The sequence below is a fragment of the Equus asinus genome, chromosome 8 (genome assembly GCF_041296235.1).
Source record: "Equus asinus isolate D_3611 breed Donkey chromosome 8, EquAss-T2T_v2, whole genome shotgun sequence".
In the NCBI taxonomy this organism is placed as follows: Eukaryota; Metazoa; Chordata; class Mammalia; order Perissodactyla; family Equidae; genus Equus; species Equus asinus.
The window spans coordinates 90,464,696-90,481,591 of NC_091797.1; the positions used below are offsets into that span (position 1 = coordinate 90,464,696).

The following is a 16,896-nucleotide window of genomic DNA, read 5'->3' on the forward strand; positions in this document are numbered from 1 at the left end:
AAGCTTCTTCAATGACCTCAAGCCTGAAGCTGCAGGTGCCAGCGTGAAGCTGCCACCCAGAGAGCGGCCCACAGGACAGCCAGAGCACTTGCAGGGCCTGGAACAGGGTGGCGCTCACAGTCACCTTCAAGCAGGACGTTATTCGCTCCATTTTAGAGACAAGAAAATGGAGACGGGGGTTAAACCATTTGCCCGCGGCCCACGGCTGCAAGCGGAGGACGTGGCATCCAACCCAGGACAGCCAGAACCCAAAGCACTGCCAGCTGTGCCACACGCCGACAATGGCGCCACGTTAACAGGTCACACATCCGGAGCCCTCCTGCGGGGACACACACAGTCTTCCGTAACAACTCCTCAAGTGAGACCCCTGGCATGGATGACGAGAGGGAGCCGAGAAGCTGTGTAACTAGCGGGAGGTCACAGAGCTTAGCGGGGCCCAAGAGAGTAACCATCACACAGCACGGCCCCCTGGGGGTCTCCCCTTGCCCCCGCCCTCCGGCACTAACCAGATACCAGTGGCTCTCAGCCCCGGGCGGTCATGCCCCGCAGGGGACACTGGGCAACGTTGGGAGACATTTTTGATTGTCACAAAGGAGGGGGAGAGGGGGTCCTATGGGCATCTAGAGGCCAGAGAAGCTGCCAGACAGACAGTGGACAGCACAGCCCCCACCACGAAGACGGATCCAGCCCAAACATCCATAGCGGCTATCAGAGAAGATCTGAGATGCCCCAACTCAGAACAGCATCCCCGCACGCATGCACACGCACAAACGTGCACACACACACACACGCCCCACAGCGTCCAGACCGGCCCTCCATCCCCCTGGGGGAATTTCAAGAGGCCTATGGAAAAAGGGGATGGGGGTGGGGAAAAAGAAAGCCCCGCCCACAAATGGACCGCCATCACCATTAACGTCATATTTATTGTTATTTAGCTGCTCAGGAAAACATATACAGGTATATACAATATGTATGAATACAGAAGACTGCACTTTACATATTTTTTTTTTAAAAAAAGAAAGAAAAAAATAACACTCAATTTCATGAGCTATTGTCACAGTCTTCCAACCTAGCATTTCAGAAATGAATTTCTTTTAAGAGTCAAAAAAGATTACAGGATTGCCTAACACACAGCAGAGTTAAGTTTTCCTATTTTACATGTGCAAGAACATTTTCATTTCCTTTCCCGAAGAGTTTGCTATGTAGTACCGATTACCGGCGCTGGGAGTCTCGTGGGGTGGCTGTGTTTGTCCTTCGCTTTTATTCTTTCCATTCAACCCGATTTCATGAAATCACATCCTTTTGCTTAAGGCTATTTGAAAAGCTGCTCCACTCTGGGGTCGTGGGGAGCGAGAAACTTTCAAACCGCAGGGGTTTCCGAGTTGCTGGGACCGCGAGCTGATGGCCAAGCGCTGACGGACTCGACGCGGGGGAAAAGTCGAACACGCAAGTCGAGACGCTCGGCTCCCCAGCCTTAAGCAATTAAGGAGAAATTATTCCTCTTTCCAAAATCAAAGGAGGAAGCTCTCAAACAGCTGTACACGGCGGAATCAGAGGGGCACGGGGTTCTGCAGCCGGTGGCCGGGGGAAATTTTCTCTCCTTTTCTTTCCTCTGGTGGCAGAACACAGGAAGTGAGTCAGCTCGCACCTCCTGGCTGATAAATTCCCACCAGCTGCTTCTGCCTGCCCTCTGCGGGCCGGGGTCCCGGTCAGGCGGCCCGGGCAAGAACCTGGGACCATCCAGACCGGGACCCGAGCCGCAAGGACTGGCCGAAGGAAAGAAGAGGACAGAGGGGAAGGAGCGAGATTTTTCTGGACGCTCTTCTCCATTTGCTGAAAAGTTCTTTGAAATAAACAAGGTGGGTGTTGTAGGGTGAGCCCCCAAATCTTCAGGTCGCTTGCTAAAAAAAAAAAAAAAAAAAGCCGGGTCTGCAAACTCTGGAGACCTGGGGTTGGGGGAGAGAGTGCGAGGCTCAAAATGGAACATTTGGTAAGACGTGCTCTTTCGCAAAAACAAATAAAATAGAAACGTTCCCGATTTGGGTGAAGTGACGTGAGTCCCTTCTTGCCTGGCCCACCCTGCAAGCTAGGTGCCCCCCAACAACCCCACGAGTCACGCAAGCCCTCTGCAGCCATCACCAGCACCCAGAGGTGCCCACCGCTGCCAGCCCTGGGTGTCCAGTGACAGCCACCCTGGGAGGACCCATAAGAGGCTGGGTCCGGGAGCCCTGCTCTCCGCTGCCCTGCTCACCCGGCTGCCCCTCCTCTCTGCTCAGAGGAGAACTTGTTCCTCCGCAAGACGCCGCTCTCTAGTTTTGCAAGAGGGTGAGATGTAATGAAAAGGGGAAAAAAATTCCGGAGAAAAACAAAGGCCCAGGAATCAAAGCCATTAGTTCTATTGTCTTCCTCCCCCAGCCCTTAAGAGTCTGCGAACCCCTACAAAGAAATACACCAGGCTGGAAGCAGGGGGGCTCGGGAGGCTGGGCCCGGAGGCTCCTCTGTGACAGAACCCCTCGGACAGGGCTGGCGAACGCCCCGTCCCTCCCAGGGATGGGGGGTGGCCCAGGCTGGAGGCGGGAAAATAGATGGAGAATGGGGACCAAACGGAAGCAGTGGGGGAGATGGACGCAGCCCCCTCCTTCGTCCCCGGGGAGGCCTGGCTGGGAACAGCTGTCTAGAAAGGTCAAGGGCTAAGAATCGATCCTCCCTAAGGCCAGCACCCAAGACCCAGGTGGCCTGGCTGCAGAGGGGCCGGCGCCTGGAGTCCCCAGAGACACAGCAAGCTGGACGGCCTCCACCCCCCGCCCAGGCAGAGGACTGCTTAGAACAGTGTGAAAATGCAGAGCCCGGGCGTTTGTGCGGAGGCCCAGAAAAGGAGAGAAAACCCCAGCGTCGAACATTCCGACTCCTTCCCACAGAGCGGGCTGGACACGTCATCACCTCCACTGCCGAGGCGGCAGCTTCCAGCAGGAGAGAGAACGGAGCTGAAGGCTGAGTGTGTGTTTGTAGGAACGCAAACATATATCTCTATTTTCTTAGGGAACAGACAAAACAAAACCCCAGGCAGAATACCTAAGGGGGGCATTAATTGTTTGGCTTCTGCCTGACTGATGACAGTTGGGTGTCAATATATAATATTGTGATGACAATCCGACTTTCACCCGGCAATATTCCAGAACTACTATGCTCCAGGATTTCCATTTTAATAAGCAGTGAACAAAGCAAAAGGGAGAAGGGGAAAAAAAAAAAAAAAGGCGGTGTGGGGGGAGGAAGGCAGAAAAGGAACAAGAATAAAAGAGAATAAAAAAGGAAAGCAATTCTTTGAAATAACGATGCTTGGACACACAGCAGCATGGAAATTAAACAAGGAAAGAGGTCATCTAGAAAACGTATGCCAAGATTACCGAAAAATGGGGAATTATCTAGCAGGAAAAAGGCTTAAGCAAAAGTTTGCTAACGGCAGAAGGGTTAACACTGGTAACATACCGTGGCAGACGAGTTTCTTTTTAAAAAAATTTTTTGAGGTTTTTTTTTTTCCCTTTAAATTAACCCTTTCCGGTCCATATGCCACTAAGCAGGTACCAACCTAGAAAAAAAAATCATCCAGCAATAGTGGCCCTTTCAAATTAACGAGGGGGGGTGGGGGGAAGGGGGGTCAGGGGTCAGGGGGAGGGGAGAGAGAGGGGGGAGGGAAGGGCCTTGGGGTGAGAGGGCATTTCTTGTCGATTCAAGTTAGGGCGGCCACGAATGTCCCAAATCTGTTGGAGATGTCGGAGTGCAGGGACCGCCAGGTGGGCACGGAGGCGCGGGCCTTGGCGTCGCCCACGTCGTCTGTGCAGTGGACGGCCAGGCACTGCAGATGGCTGCCGGGCTGGGCTGCCGAGGCCTTGTTCGTGGGGAGGTCGTGGGCTGCGGAGAAAGAAGGAAGAGGATGTTAGCGGCACCCTAGGTTCTGCGGGAGGCCCTCATGGAGGGGAGCAAAGGGTCGGCGCCCTCTTTCCACGCCTCAAGATCTAGAGTATCTTTGGTTTGGTTCGAATCCCCCAGCTGTTGCCTCTGACTTGGCTGTGAGCCACAGCCAAGGGAAGTCCCCCTGCTGGGTCTGTTTTTTTCCCCTTAGGAAATAGGAGTGTTGGGCAGGATAAACTCAGGGTCTGCCCACCTCTGATGGACTGGAGTTCCCAAAAGATTAACTGGACCTGAAGGAAGTTGGGAAGGCTTCCTGGAGGAGAGGCATCTAAACTGGGCATTGAAGGATGTGTAGGAGTTCACCAGATGCAGCAAAAAGGTGGAGGAGAGGATTGTCCAGGTCCAGAGCACAGCCCATTCTCTTGTCATCCTCCAGACAGACATATGCTAAGGGCCTACTATGTGCTGGGACCTTCCTTAAACAGTGCCAAACTGCCCAGAGCAGTAAAGACTAAGAGCCTGGACTCGCCAACAAGACCAGTGCCCTTTGCCAATCCCCAGCTCTGCATGAAGGGACTCTGGGTAATGGGGTGAGGGAGTCTATTCCTCCCCGACACCCTCAAGGAAAATCCTGTCAATTTCCTTCCCACTTCATCATAAAGTACCAGAAAATCCACAGATCACAGTGATGTCTGGTTGGACAAGCTCAAGGGGAAAGGCAGTTTGACAACCATTCACACCTTAGTATGAATTAGACTAGAAGAGAGCAAGAACTGAGGCAGGGAAAGAATGAAGCAGTCATTTCGGAGGACTTCTAATTTACAGCTGCCAGTGATCACTGGTCCTGTTCTGAGACCTTCTATATGTGGATGAATATTCTCATTATTTCTCTTCTCTAGAGCCTGACTCTCAGAGAGGAGAGGTGATCTGGCTAAGACCACACAGCCAGGAAGGGGAAGAGCTGGGTTTGAAGATGGGCTGGTGGTAAATTTCTGATTCAGGAGAAGTGAGAAAAGCTGAAGTTGGGGGTGGGGGCCCAGTTCTGGCTGAGGGAGCACACCCAGATACTGAACTCTGTGACCGGCCCGCCCTCCTCAGCACACTGTGCAGGCCCAGCCAGGGCCCTGTGCCAGGCAGGAGTCACCCGGCCCGGCCCGCCCTCTGGGATTAAGGGGGGAGGCCTCCCCGGGGAGCTGAGCCACGGCCTGCAAAGAAAACCCTCCCAGAAGGATGGGTCCAGGCAGCCGAGGCCAGGCCACGCCTAACTGGGTTTGGGGTCCCCAGCCTGGAGCCCCAGAGACACCCAGCTTTGGGACCTGCATGCTGGGAGGAGCTGGGGACGAATATTCTCTCCTTTGCCCCTTCCCCCATTCATTCCATTAATAAGCCCCACTCTGGAGTCCCTGTGACGTGCCAGGTGGGGCGCCAGCCCTGCGGATCCAGCAGGAAACAAGGCAGACACTGTCTTCACCCTCGTCCTGGAGCTGACGCTGAGGCCAGGAGACAGTGTCACAGCACAGGCACTTCAGAGTCACAGACTGGGGCTCGAATCCCAGCCCCACTACTGTGTGGCCAGGGGTCTGCCACTCTCCCTCTCTGAGTTTCAGTTCCTCATTGGTGAAGTGTGGGGACGTCATCTTCCTCAGGGGCCTTGTAATGGTGTATAGAGCGATCCCCAGACAGGGCTCCAGGACCATCATTGGTTATCTGGGGAGGGCAGGACATGAGGGGTCCTTGCAGCCATCTAGGAGCCCCCAAGCCTTGTCCTCTCCTTGGAACTGGTCAGATGGGCACATTCCTGCCCACGAAACTGGAGTCTCTGCCCTGTTTCACAGAAGGGGAAGCTGAGGTTCTGAGTTCGAGGTTTCAAAGCTGGCTGCCAGTGGTGGAGCCGGGAAGCTGCAAACGGCACACCCGGGGCTCCCTGGGGAGAATGTCCCCAGGACGCTAGAGGCACCAGATGCAGGTTCCCCCAACACGCGGCAGTCCCTGGATTCTAGCAAGGCTGAGGCACAGTCCCCATGCCTCTGCTCTGGAGCCCACGCTTGCCTTGCTCCCAGCGACACCCCACTGCTTCATACCCCCAAAAGGAATTCTGTTCCAAGCATTGCAAGATCCAGACTCGGGGAGTAGCATCTGCCGGAGAGAGAGAGGGAGACAGATGGATTCTGGAAGGGGCTCCTTATCTCACTTTACACACATTCTCTCAAGGAGCTGACAAAGCAATGCTTGCACCCATTTCACAGAGAGGAAACCGAGGCCCCCTGCCCAAGTTTGAACAGCTGAAGAAGGACACACCCAGGCCGAGCTCCAGACGCCCGGCTCCCCAGCTCCGTGGCTGCCGCAGCAGGAAGGCAAAGGGGAGTCGGAGTGCCCTGGGTTACACGCTGGGATGGAGGAAGCTTGGGGACTCTGCTAGCAGCTGGGTTTGCTGAGTGAGGGCTCCAGACTGGCCCAAATAGCCAAATTTCCTAAAGATGCTGCATTTCCAAGTTACGGCCATGTGCCAATCCAGACACAGCCACCCTTCCTACTTGGGGTGGAATTAATGAGGGTGTGCCAGGCGCACAGCTGAACACTGCTGTGTGTTATCCAAGCCCTGCGGCTGGGGCACCCTTATCCCCACTTTAGAGGGGGCACCTGGGGCTCAGAGAGGGTGAGGGGCTGGCCCCACATCACAGAGCACAGGGCAGGAGTCCCCAGCCTCTGCCTGGGACGAGCAAGAGAGTCTGGTATCCACAGGGAGTATTTGGAAGAGAGAATATTATTCTTCAGTTCTTGACAACCCAAGCATGACCAAACGCATCCTCCCGCCGGATTCATTCCAGCTGGGGGGACCCAACACGCCCTCCGACCGTGGCTCCCCCGGGCTGCCGAGTGGCTGCCATAAATTAGTCCCACGGAAGCCGCCTCAAGTCAGAGCTTGCCCGGCTTGGGAGAGGCCCTCGTCCCCAGATCCTCGGCTAGTGGGTGTAGGCATGCGGGGGCCAGAGATAAAACCACCCCCTCGCCAGCTCCCAGGGTTGGGGGTGACCCCGGAGTTACTCAGCGCCCGGCACTGGCAGACACTGCGGAATGGATGGGTGTTGTCATGCTTTCCACTTGCTAGCTGTCGGCCTCTGCCGTCAGGCTGTGGCTGTGTGGGGGAGGGGACCCTATCGTGTGGCTGCATGGGGGTGGGGCAGGTCTGGTCTGCCCATCACAGCACAGTTGGGGCCCACACGCCGACTGCAACGTGACCCTCGTGCCTATTTGACAGATGGGAAGACTGAGGTCCCAAGGGGCAGGTTGCTGCTCAGGGGTCACCCAGGGCCTGGTCACCAGCTTTGGGACCAGCCCTCTCCTTTTGGCCCAGGATTCCCAGAGGGACGAGCGGAGGTGGAACCCCAGATTCCCCATGCCCAGGCAGCTGGCCGCCAGAAGCAGAGACTCAGTTTCCCCATTTGTAACTTGGGGATGGAGATGCCTCGTGGGCAGGCTCAGAGCAGCCTGGGGAGACCATACAAGAGAAAGAGCTGACGACACCGTGCATGTGGGGGCTCAGTCCCTGAGGCAGAGGTGTCATCAACGCAAAACGTGTAAGGCCGCGTGTGCCTCATCCCGTGCAGGTGGCACAGGGGCCGAGGAGGCGGGCTGCTGGCTCACGGGGACCAGATGGCCCGCCCGCCCAGCAAGGAAGGACTTCGGGGCTGCTCGTAAAGACATCCGCCTGCTGGCCAGAACGGACCATCTCAGTGCCCACGCGGAGGGGGCGCACAGGGCCCGGAGCTGGGACGCCCGCTCTCCCCGCACCCACTGTCTTCACTCGGTCATTCCTGGCTCCCGCTCCGTGTCACTCCATCCAGGTACCCGCCGCAGCCGGCGCACCACGCCGCGCGCGCATGCGAGACTCGCTTCCAATTTGGTCTTCTGGGCGTCTCAGTCCGCCACGGGGACAGGAAATTCCACGAAGGCACGAGAGGACCCCGAGCCGGTGCCACAAAAGCGGCGGCGAGAATGAGGAATGTGATTCCGTTTCTCTTACAGGATCCACCAGGACGGCGCCCACCGTTTGTGGAGCAGCGGACTTTTGCGCACATCCCTTCAGCTCTCAGAACCTCAGTCCTGGAAAATGGGGGAAATAAGAGGACTGGCCGCCATGGAGGCAGTTACGGGGATCCAGTGACATGATCCACGTGCTCCCGCCAACACTAGGACTGCCCTGCGCTGCTGGGCCGGGATGCTGGCTGGACTGCGAACGAGGACGGCGGAGTGACCCTTCTGCCGGCCACGACGGGGGTGAAAGGAGAAGGGAAAAGACGCGCCTTTGTTTACCTGGGGACATCGCGTTGTTAATTTCACTTCTGCAGATGCCGCCTACGCAGGGGGCAGAGTTTCCTTTCTTTCTCTTGTAAAGTGAGCAAAACAGGCCTTGTCCCCACCTGCTCTGCCCGCAAGAGCCCCAGGACGGGTTCCAGTCCTCGTGAGCCACATGCTCAGGCGAGGTGAGCTGGGTGGGGGGCGCAGCGGAAGTGCTGTCCTCAACCCTCGAAAGGTTCCCGCCCACCAGAGGGAAGGGCCGGGTATGGCGGGGGAGGCCTGGGGGTCCAGGGTGGGCTCCAACTAGCGCCCAGATCAAGGGCTCCTGGGTGCTCATCCAGAGTGTGGCCTGGACTGGGTGTTCGCCTGGGGTGTAAAACGGGAACCCCCTTGCAGGCTGCTAGGAGGACTAAGCAGATCCCAGGTGAAGTCTCCCGCTCGGGAGGAGCTTCACAAACGGTTAGCTGTTCTTAGGACGATCACACTTACTGAGCTGTCACAGCCCTGGGCCTCAGAGGCAGCCAGAGCTAGCACTGCCCTGCGCCAGCCGCCTGCCGCAGGGTGGTTTCTTGGTCTCCTGGGTACCACCCCTTGCCCACAGAGGCTGGTGGGGGGCCCCCCGGTGCCATCCCAGACAGAGCTGGCGAATTAGAATTCTGACCGTATTTTTAACTGGACGCTTATGTAAGGAGCCGTGTGGGACCCACGACACAATAGCGAATGACTCGCCCGCTCACCCTCGCGGATGCCGGCAGAGGGAAATGAATTTGGGGTTTTCCTTTGCTGGGACCTGGCAGGGGGAGATGCTGGTGACTGCGAGACTGCTGCTCAGCTGAGGGGCTGGGCCGCTGGGCCTGGGAGCCACAGGACGGGGCCCCCTCCTCCTGGTGCCTCTGTCCAGCAGCCCTGCAGTCCTTCAGGGACCCAGACACATCCATGGCCCCCCAGATGCCCCAGCTCCTGTTCCCCATCTCTGAGAAAGGCCGGGCATTGAATGTCGCTCTTCACTCCTCTCCACGCCCCAGGGTCCAGTGCCGGGGCGGGAAGAGGCTGCCTGGAAAGCCCACTCACTTCTGCCCTGCCCCATTGGCCCCACTGTGCTCAGGTCCCAGTGTCCCCTGCCTGCACCAGCCGCCCTGCTGCTCTCTCTGATTGCCCACTGGCCCCCAAGCCCTTTTTCCCCTATGAGCCGGATGAGTTTCCTGAAGCACCAGCCAGAGCAGGCCCCTCTCCTGCTTCAACCTTCCATGGCTCCCCAGTGCCCCTGTAAAGTCCCCAGCTTCGCATGACCTGGCCTGCTCCCCTCTTGGGCCCGCAGCCTCGTCTCTCAGTGCCCCAACTATCCAGTCCCTCAACGAAGCCTTGATCCTTCCCACCTCCATGCCTCCTCTCCTGAGGTTTCTTCCGCCTCGAACACCCTCCCCTCCTCACCCCTGCTGACTCCGGCCACCCTACCCGGCTGTCGGCCCCGCGGCAATGGTTCTCCATCGCCATTCCTCTGAGGGATGTGACCCCCTTCCCTCGCAGATGGCACACCCGCCCCCAGCTCCCATAATGGTAACGACACCACCAGCTCCCGCCCAGCGGGCTGCAGGGAAGCAGTGACACACTCGTCCTGCAGGCGGGAGCCTGAGTTCCGGCCCCCTGGCCAAAGGCGCCAACGATGGAAGACATCATGGAGGGACTCTGGAGTCAGGTGACCAAGGTCTGCATGGAGGTTCCTAGCACTTTTCCCAGCAGGCTGACCTTGGGCAAGTCGCTTTCCCTCTCTGAGCCTCAGCTTCCTTCTCCACGACATGGGATGAGCACGGGGCCCAGCTCCTTTCCAGCTACACCAGGTCCATCGTGCCTGGCGGGTGGCAGGGCTCGGGCCGTGGCCAGCAGCTGTCAGAGCGGATGGGAGTCCTGGGAGAGAAGAGTCTGGCCCAGAGGCAGTGCTTTTAATGCAGCACGAGGGCCCGTCTCCAAGAGTGCCCCGCTGGGGCTGTGGGGGACCCCACCCCGTGGAATTGGCCCCCGAACCCCAGCTGGGATCCTCTGCAGAGCCCCACAACCCCGAGGAGGACCCCACCTCGGCTGCCTCCATGTCCAGCCCCTGGGCCCGTATCCCCTTCTCCAGGGAGGGAGAGGGGGTCCCGGGGCCTCACCGGCTCTGGGCTCAGGGGCAGGAACAGCAAATCTAAGCCAGATGTCAGGCAGCACAAAGAGGGTCTACACCGCCACCAGCCAAGCAGGAAGACAGCAAACCCAAACCCCACTTGGCGCCCTCCCCACGCTCGGCAGCTTTGGGGGGCCCAACTCTGGGCTCAGAAGCGCAGATTCAAACCCCATCTCTGACTGAACCTCAACTCTGCCCATCGCCAGCTCCATGACCTTGGGCAAGCTCAACTTGCTGAGCCTCAGTTTCCCCATCTGTAGAAGAGGGTAACAGTCCCACCGGTAAAGATCACAGGAGCCTGGAGACCCTGGGGGAGACGCCCATGTGGCTACCAGCTGTCTCTGTGGTCCCTGGTGCACAGCAGGCACCCAATAGGATTTGGTAAATATTTTAATCAATGACTCGCTTTCTCATCCCAGCTCTTCACCTGCTGGCTGTGTGACCTTGGGCAAGTCACTCCCCCTCTCTGGGCCTATTTGGTCCCCTCTAAAATGAATGGTAGTGGGTGGAGGCACAACCCCCCTGATTCTTTCTATCCCTTTGGGGAAAACAGATTTTACATTCCATGTAGGCAGGAGGCTGGGGCAGGAGCCCTCCCAAGGCGAGGGACACGAAGACACTGACCTCAGGTTCCCTACAGGCCGGGCCTCGGCCGATCTCATCGCATCACCCCAACACCCAAGGAAGAGAGCCTGACACTCCAGCCCACTTGACAGGGGAGGAAACTGAGGCTCAGAGAGGGGACGTCACTGGCCCACAGTCACACACCGGCCAGCGGCAGAGCCAGGGTCGCTCCCAGGTCTGTCTGATGCCAAAGTGTGCGGTTTCATCAAAGTCACATGAAAAAGTACAATGTCCCAGCCACAGGGGCAGGTACCACCTCTCCCTCCTTCTCTCCTCCCATCTCCCTCTAGCTCCCACCCCCCTCGCATTCTCCTCCCGCCCCCCCCATCCTCCTCCCTCTCTCAGATCCACACTCTCACTTTTTGGGAAAGGGCCCTGAGGCTCACAGAGGGAGAGAGACCAGAGGTGACGGAGCAGCCAAGGACAAAGGCCAAAGCCCCCTTTCGACGCTTTCTCTCTGGATGCTGCCAGAGAGTCTTCCCTGAGCACCATCAGATGGGGGGCAGCACAGGCCATCCCCCGGGGCTCTGAGAGCCAGGGAGGCCCCCCACCAATGATGGGAGGGGCCCTGTGAGGCCCCACGGTGGGGGAAGGAGGGGCCTCGCCCAGCCGCCGGGGCAGCTCAGCCTGCGAGAGGCTCGGCCAGGCCCCTGGAAGCCTCCGGAAATTAATTGGAGCTGACTTGGCTGAGGGCAGCTGCCATTCAGATTGAGAACTGGCTGAGGGCTGCACTGAGGCGGAGCGGGGAGGGCATCGCTGGCACCAGGCCCCCGGGAGCTGGGGGCGGGCCCTGGAGGAGGGGCCGGCGTGGCATCTGAGGGCCAGAGCCCACAGGATGGACAGGGCCTGAGCGCCTCTGATTGGTACCCTTCTCCTGGATCCTCCAGCCATGCAGCCAGTGACCTGTGACAGATGCAGCCCTGCACACCCCCCAGGCCACTCCTGGCCTGTGTGCCACCGAGACATGACAGGCTGGGGGGCTGGGGGCCGAACCCTGGGCCCGCACCTTCCTTCTGACTATGTCCACGTGGTGCAGCGAGGGTGCTCGTGCAGGGAGAGCACTGTGGTGCGAGTCCAGAGCGCTGGGGACGTTAACGCCTCTGAGAATCAGTTTTCTCATCCATGAAACGGGGATGGAGAGGGTATTATTCTTATGGGGCCACGGGGAGGGCCCAGTGACAACGCCAGCCAAGCCTCAGCACACTGCCAGGCAGCAAGGACGCCCCAAGAAACAGTAGCTGCTGCTGCTAGTGCCTGTGTGAGGATAGAATGTGAGATTCTCTCCAGCTCTGTCTCCAGCGCAGCCCTCTTCCCACTCTCTGTTCTCTTCCCTTCCCACAGGCAGTTCGGTCGTGGGACACTGGAGACAGAGGTTTGGGTTCAAATGTCAACCCTGCCACTGCCGGGATGTGTGACCCTGGATCGGCTGCTGTGACTCCCTCAGTCACCATTTCCTCACCCGGAAAACGAGTTCAGTCCTTCCTGCCTTGCAGAGAGGGATGAAATGCCTGGTCCCCAGGTGATGCTCGATGCCCGTTACCCACCATCATTTCCGCCCACCTGGGCCCGGGGCAGCCTCTGAGAGGGAGCCCTCAAGACACACACACACACACACACACACACACACGGCGTGGCAGTGGGCGTCACAACCCGCCGTGCGCTCCCAGCTACGCGCCGGGCGCTGGGCTTGGAGAGTGACCCACACACAGAGCTCGCCGCCCGCCCGGTGGAGGGACGTCCTGGTAAACGCACACCTGCGGGACAGCGCAACTGCCATCAGGGCAAAAGTCTGCCTGTGCCGTGGGCGCCAGGGCCCAGGAGGGGATCCGGGAAGAGACTTCGAAGGAGAGGACGCACTGGGGGCTGAAGGACGAGTGGGAAACTTTGGAGCGGGAGAGGCCGGAGGGGCTCCAAACACTGGAGCGACTGTTTCAGGAGAACAAGAGGCCAGCGCAGGGCCCTGATTTGGGGCTTTGGGGACACGGAGGACGGGGAGGCTGCAGAGCTCGAATGGAGTCAGTCATGGAGGCCCCAGGAGGGAGTCTGGCTTTGCTCCTGCCAGCAAAGGGGAGCCAAGGAAGGCTTTAGAGCAGGGGAGGGGCATCGGGAATCTGTCCAAATAATAAGAGGCTTGCCCCTTAGCCATTCTGGCCTTGGCATGGGACGCCTGACTTATGTTGTCCCTCGTCGGGGACACAGTCCTTTGTGCTCCCCAACTCTAAGCCAGTGGGGGGATCCTATCCCACCCCCGTGGGAACGGTACTCTGAGAGAGCTCTGGGAGAAATGAGCCGGTCATTCCTCCCCGGCAGCTTCTGAGTCAGACGCCTGGAACCCAGGTCCCTGAGAAACGCAGCTCGGGTCCTAACCCCAGCCCTGCCCCGTCTCAGCTGAGGGACTCCACCCCTCCTCCACATGATGGACGTGATCATTGTGCCCCGTGCATTTATATCAACGGATCCTCTCTGAGGATACAAGTGGGGAAACTGAGGCACAAAGAGGGGCGGAGACATGTCCCAGGTCATCCAATGGTGAGCAGAAGGGCAGAGGGCAAGTCAGTCGATCTCTCTGAGTCTCAGTTTCCCCATCTGTGAAATGAGGCCATACACCTACCGGGTGGGGCTGCCAGGAAGACGTTATATAATATTAATAATAAAGGACAACAGTTAGAGTTAACGCCTATCACAGGTTCATTGTTTTAATCTCACTAATTCCTCACCATCACCCCGGAGGGCAGCTTCTGTTCTCTTAGCCCCATTTCACAGATGAAGGACCTGCCAGAGTTGGCAGACCCTGGCCCACGGGTCCGATCTGGCCCTCCGCCTGATGTTGTAAATAAAGCTTTATTGGAACACAGCCATGCCCATAGGTTCACCTGGTGTCTCAGGCTGTTTTCGTGCCACAGAGGCAGAGTGGGATAAAAAAATGTGTTCCAGAGCGTGTCCACCAATGCAACGAAAGAGGAGAGAGGCGGGTGCTCGGCGGCAGAGCCAGGCACATCAGGCCAGAGGAGACGGCGGCCCCCAGCACCCACTCCTGCATGGCCTGAGGGCCCTGTCACAGCTCGGCCCCGCCTCAGGGACAGACAGAATGATGGGCAAGGTGCACCCGGCCGGGCCAGGCAAGTGGGGCTGCGTGGACAGCAGTGGGCAGAGCATCAACGCTGGGGCTGGCCCGGGGTCTTCGTGCTGGCTGATCTCATTTATAGCCCTGACAGCCCTGCGAGGGCCAAGGTCACACAGCTAGAAAGGGGAGAGCAGGGACTCGAACCCGGGCCTCTGAGTCCAGAGCCTGTATCTTCTTAACTACCCTGTGGCATCTGCCTGGCCTGGAGGAGACAGATGGAGGGGGAGAGCAGTAGAAGCCGGTCGGGGCTTGCCAGGAGCTGGCTGGTCACTCTCATCAAAAGAACAGGGAATGAAGCCCCCCGCTGCCCGGTGGCTGGCCCGCCCATCCTCAGCTCTCACCTCCCACGGGTTCTGGCAGGTCCAGCCTTGGCTCTACGGGAGGAGGAGTTCCTGCCACAAACAACCCCCAACTTGCTTTCCCTCCTGCAGGAAACCGAGGCCCAGCTCTGCCAGAAGCCCGGTGTGTGACTTCAGGTGCATTACTTGCCCTCTCTGGGCTGCCATACCCTTTGGAAGCAGCAGGAATCCCAGCTGCCAGGCCTGTGACTCTGTGACCAAAAGCGCCGCCCAGGTCGGCATTCCCTATCCCATATCACACTGTGGATTGATGGGCAGTGTTGGCTAATCTTATCTTAGGGGCGGGAGAGGGGACTGGCTTGGGCCCACATGTTCCCACCGGGCCTGCAATGCCCAGAGTGTGTCCTGGGGTTGACCTGGGAAGGTAGGGCTCTGAGGGGAGTGGGGGCAGCACATTCCTTCCAGGCAGGGAGTGTGGGAAAAGCAGGCACAAGGGTCGGGGGTAGGTGACTGGATTGACCCCAGTCTCCTGCTGTCAGATTTTCCCCAGACGCGACGCATTCTGCAACACCCACACCCCACCTCTTGGAAGGATTTTCCGGATTCGGCCTATGTCTCAGGTATGGAGAAGCAGGAGTAAGACACAGTGCCTCACTTTCCATGGCCCCTTGTCCCTGTGGTCTTCTGAGGAAGGTGGAACTGGACCCTAGGAAGACTGGGTCGGCTGGTGCTGAACATGGGGAAACTGAGGTCAGAGAGGAGCAAGTCAGGCGCAGAAGTGTGACCAGATCAGAGGATTCCGACCTGCCTGCCCAAGCTAGCACTGGGTCCCCACCTCGTTCAGAAGGTTTGATAATGGAGTTTGCGGTACACTGTCACCAAGTGGTGGCAACTCTACTCCTGCCTGCTCTCCCCTCTTCCTGGACCACGACCGTGGTCCCCTCACCTAGGTGACTCTTCCATACCCTCCTTCTTCAGGTGGGTCTTTCCGAGCCCCCCGGTGGCCTCCGATGCCCACCATACTGTAATAATTGCCCTATTCTCTGCCACAGCCCCTCAACTGTGAGTTTCATGAAAGCAAGGATCTTGTCTCTCCTATTCGTCACTGTGGCCCTAGCGCCTGGCACACAGTAGGCCTTCAACCAATATGTGCTGACTGCATCAATTCCTGGGGCAGGAAGAAACCCTCAAAAATCACCAAAATAAGGAAGATTCAAACCCTATCACCCGGAATCTCAGACCGACCTCAGTAAGAACTTCCCAAGGCTCCCTGGGAGCCGATGAAACAAGCCTTCATCAGGAGGTTTGCCCACTGCCCCTCCCCAGATGCGCCGAGAGGGGCCCCCCCTCTCACAGACTTTCCAGAAAGGGAGGAAGGACACCCACCTGCTCCCCAGAACCCCGACACGGCCACACGCTGCCTTCCTAGTCCGGAGGGTGGATTCTCCCTGTTTACTTCAGACCCTGCGGCCTGTGAGGAGGCCACAAGGTGCGCGGCCTTTAACACAGAGAAAAACTCGCGAGGTCAGCTGGCGAATGCCCGAGGGTGACGACCGGGGAGGCCCCGTCCCAACCCACAGCCCCGCCAGCCCCTTCCCGCCTGCGGACCCCGTGCCTGGACCTCGGAGGCACATTTTAAGTTGACGCCAGGCACGGGAACCAGTTAAGTCACCCCCCACTGCTCTGACACCATCTCTCTTTTTCCTTCTTGTCCAGGGAGGGGAACCACGTTCCCAACACCAACCTAAAAATTTCTGGGTATCCCGCATCCGCCCGTCCCGTTCCCTTCGGAGGGAGGCGCTCTCATTCTTTTTTCTTTTTGAAGTGTTTGCCATTGGGCTTTTGTGTGGCTGGTTGTATGTGCACGTTATTCCTTTTTAGAGGATGCAGAAACAGGTTCAGAGAGGTGGGGTGACTTGCCCAACGCCACACAGCCAGGGAGCGACCAAGGCAGGACGAAACCAAGTCTGTTTCCAAAGGCTTTTCTACTTTGCCCCACACCAGAAAGAGAGGGAGGGACAGAGGGTGAGGGAAGGAGGGCAGGAAAGAATGCAAAATGGTTCCTATTCTCCTGAGGGCCCCGTCACCCTTTCTTGGCCTGCCCACTCTGTGCCTGGCAGCACCTGCCTGTTTCCCAGGGTGCCCGCGGGGAGGAGAAGCCCGCATACACGCCATCAGATGGGGGCATCTGATCCAGGCCAAGCCTTGCCCCCTCAGGCTCTGAGCCATGGGAACCAGGCCCCTGGGGGGACGAGCAGTCCGGAGGCTCCTGTGCAGTCAGCCACCTGAGCAACACTCCTGCCGAGGTGGTTTCCAGCCGCTCAGAGGCAGCGCTGGCCTGGGTCTGTTGCTAAGCAACAGGCTCCCCTGCCCCCCGCCACCCCCCCCCGGCCCCACCCCACAACCCACCTGGAGTTCATGGCATGCTTGGGCTGTAACAAGTCGACGGTCTCGGGGCCCCTGTGAGCTTGGGGGCTCCGCGA

The 16,896-nt window shown here is 58.6% G+C and overlaps 1 protein-coding gene across 2 annotated transcripts in view; it reads right to left on the reverse strand.

Moving 5' to 3' along the window:
- Window positions 1-903: 903 nt before the first annotated feature.
- Window positions 904-16,896, reverse strand: part of MN1 (MN1 proto-oncogene, transcriptional regulator) — a 45,663-nt gene continuing 29,670 nt past the window's right edge. For both annotated transcript variants that reach the window (XM_070516302.1, XM_044775647.2), the window contains one exon: window positions 904-3,909. In XM_070516302.1, the coding sequence (XP_070372403.1) occupies window positions 3,728-3,909 (182 nt within the window). In that variant the 3' untranslated portion in view covers window positions 904-3,727. The remainder of the gene's footprint in view (window positions 3,910-16,896) is intronic.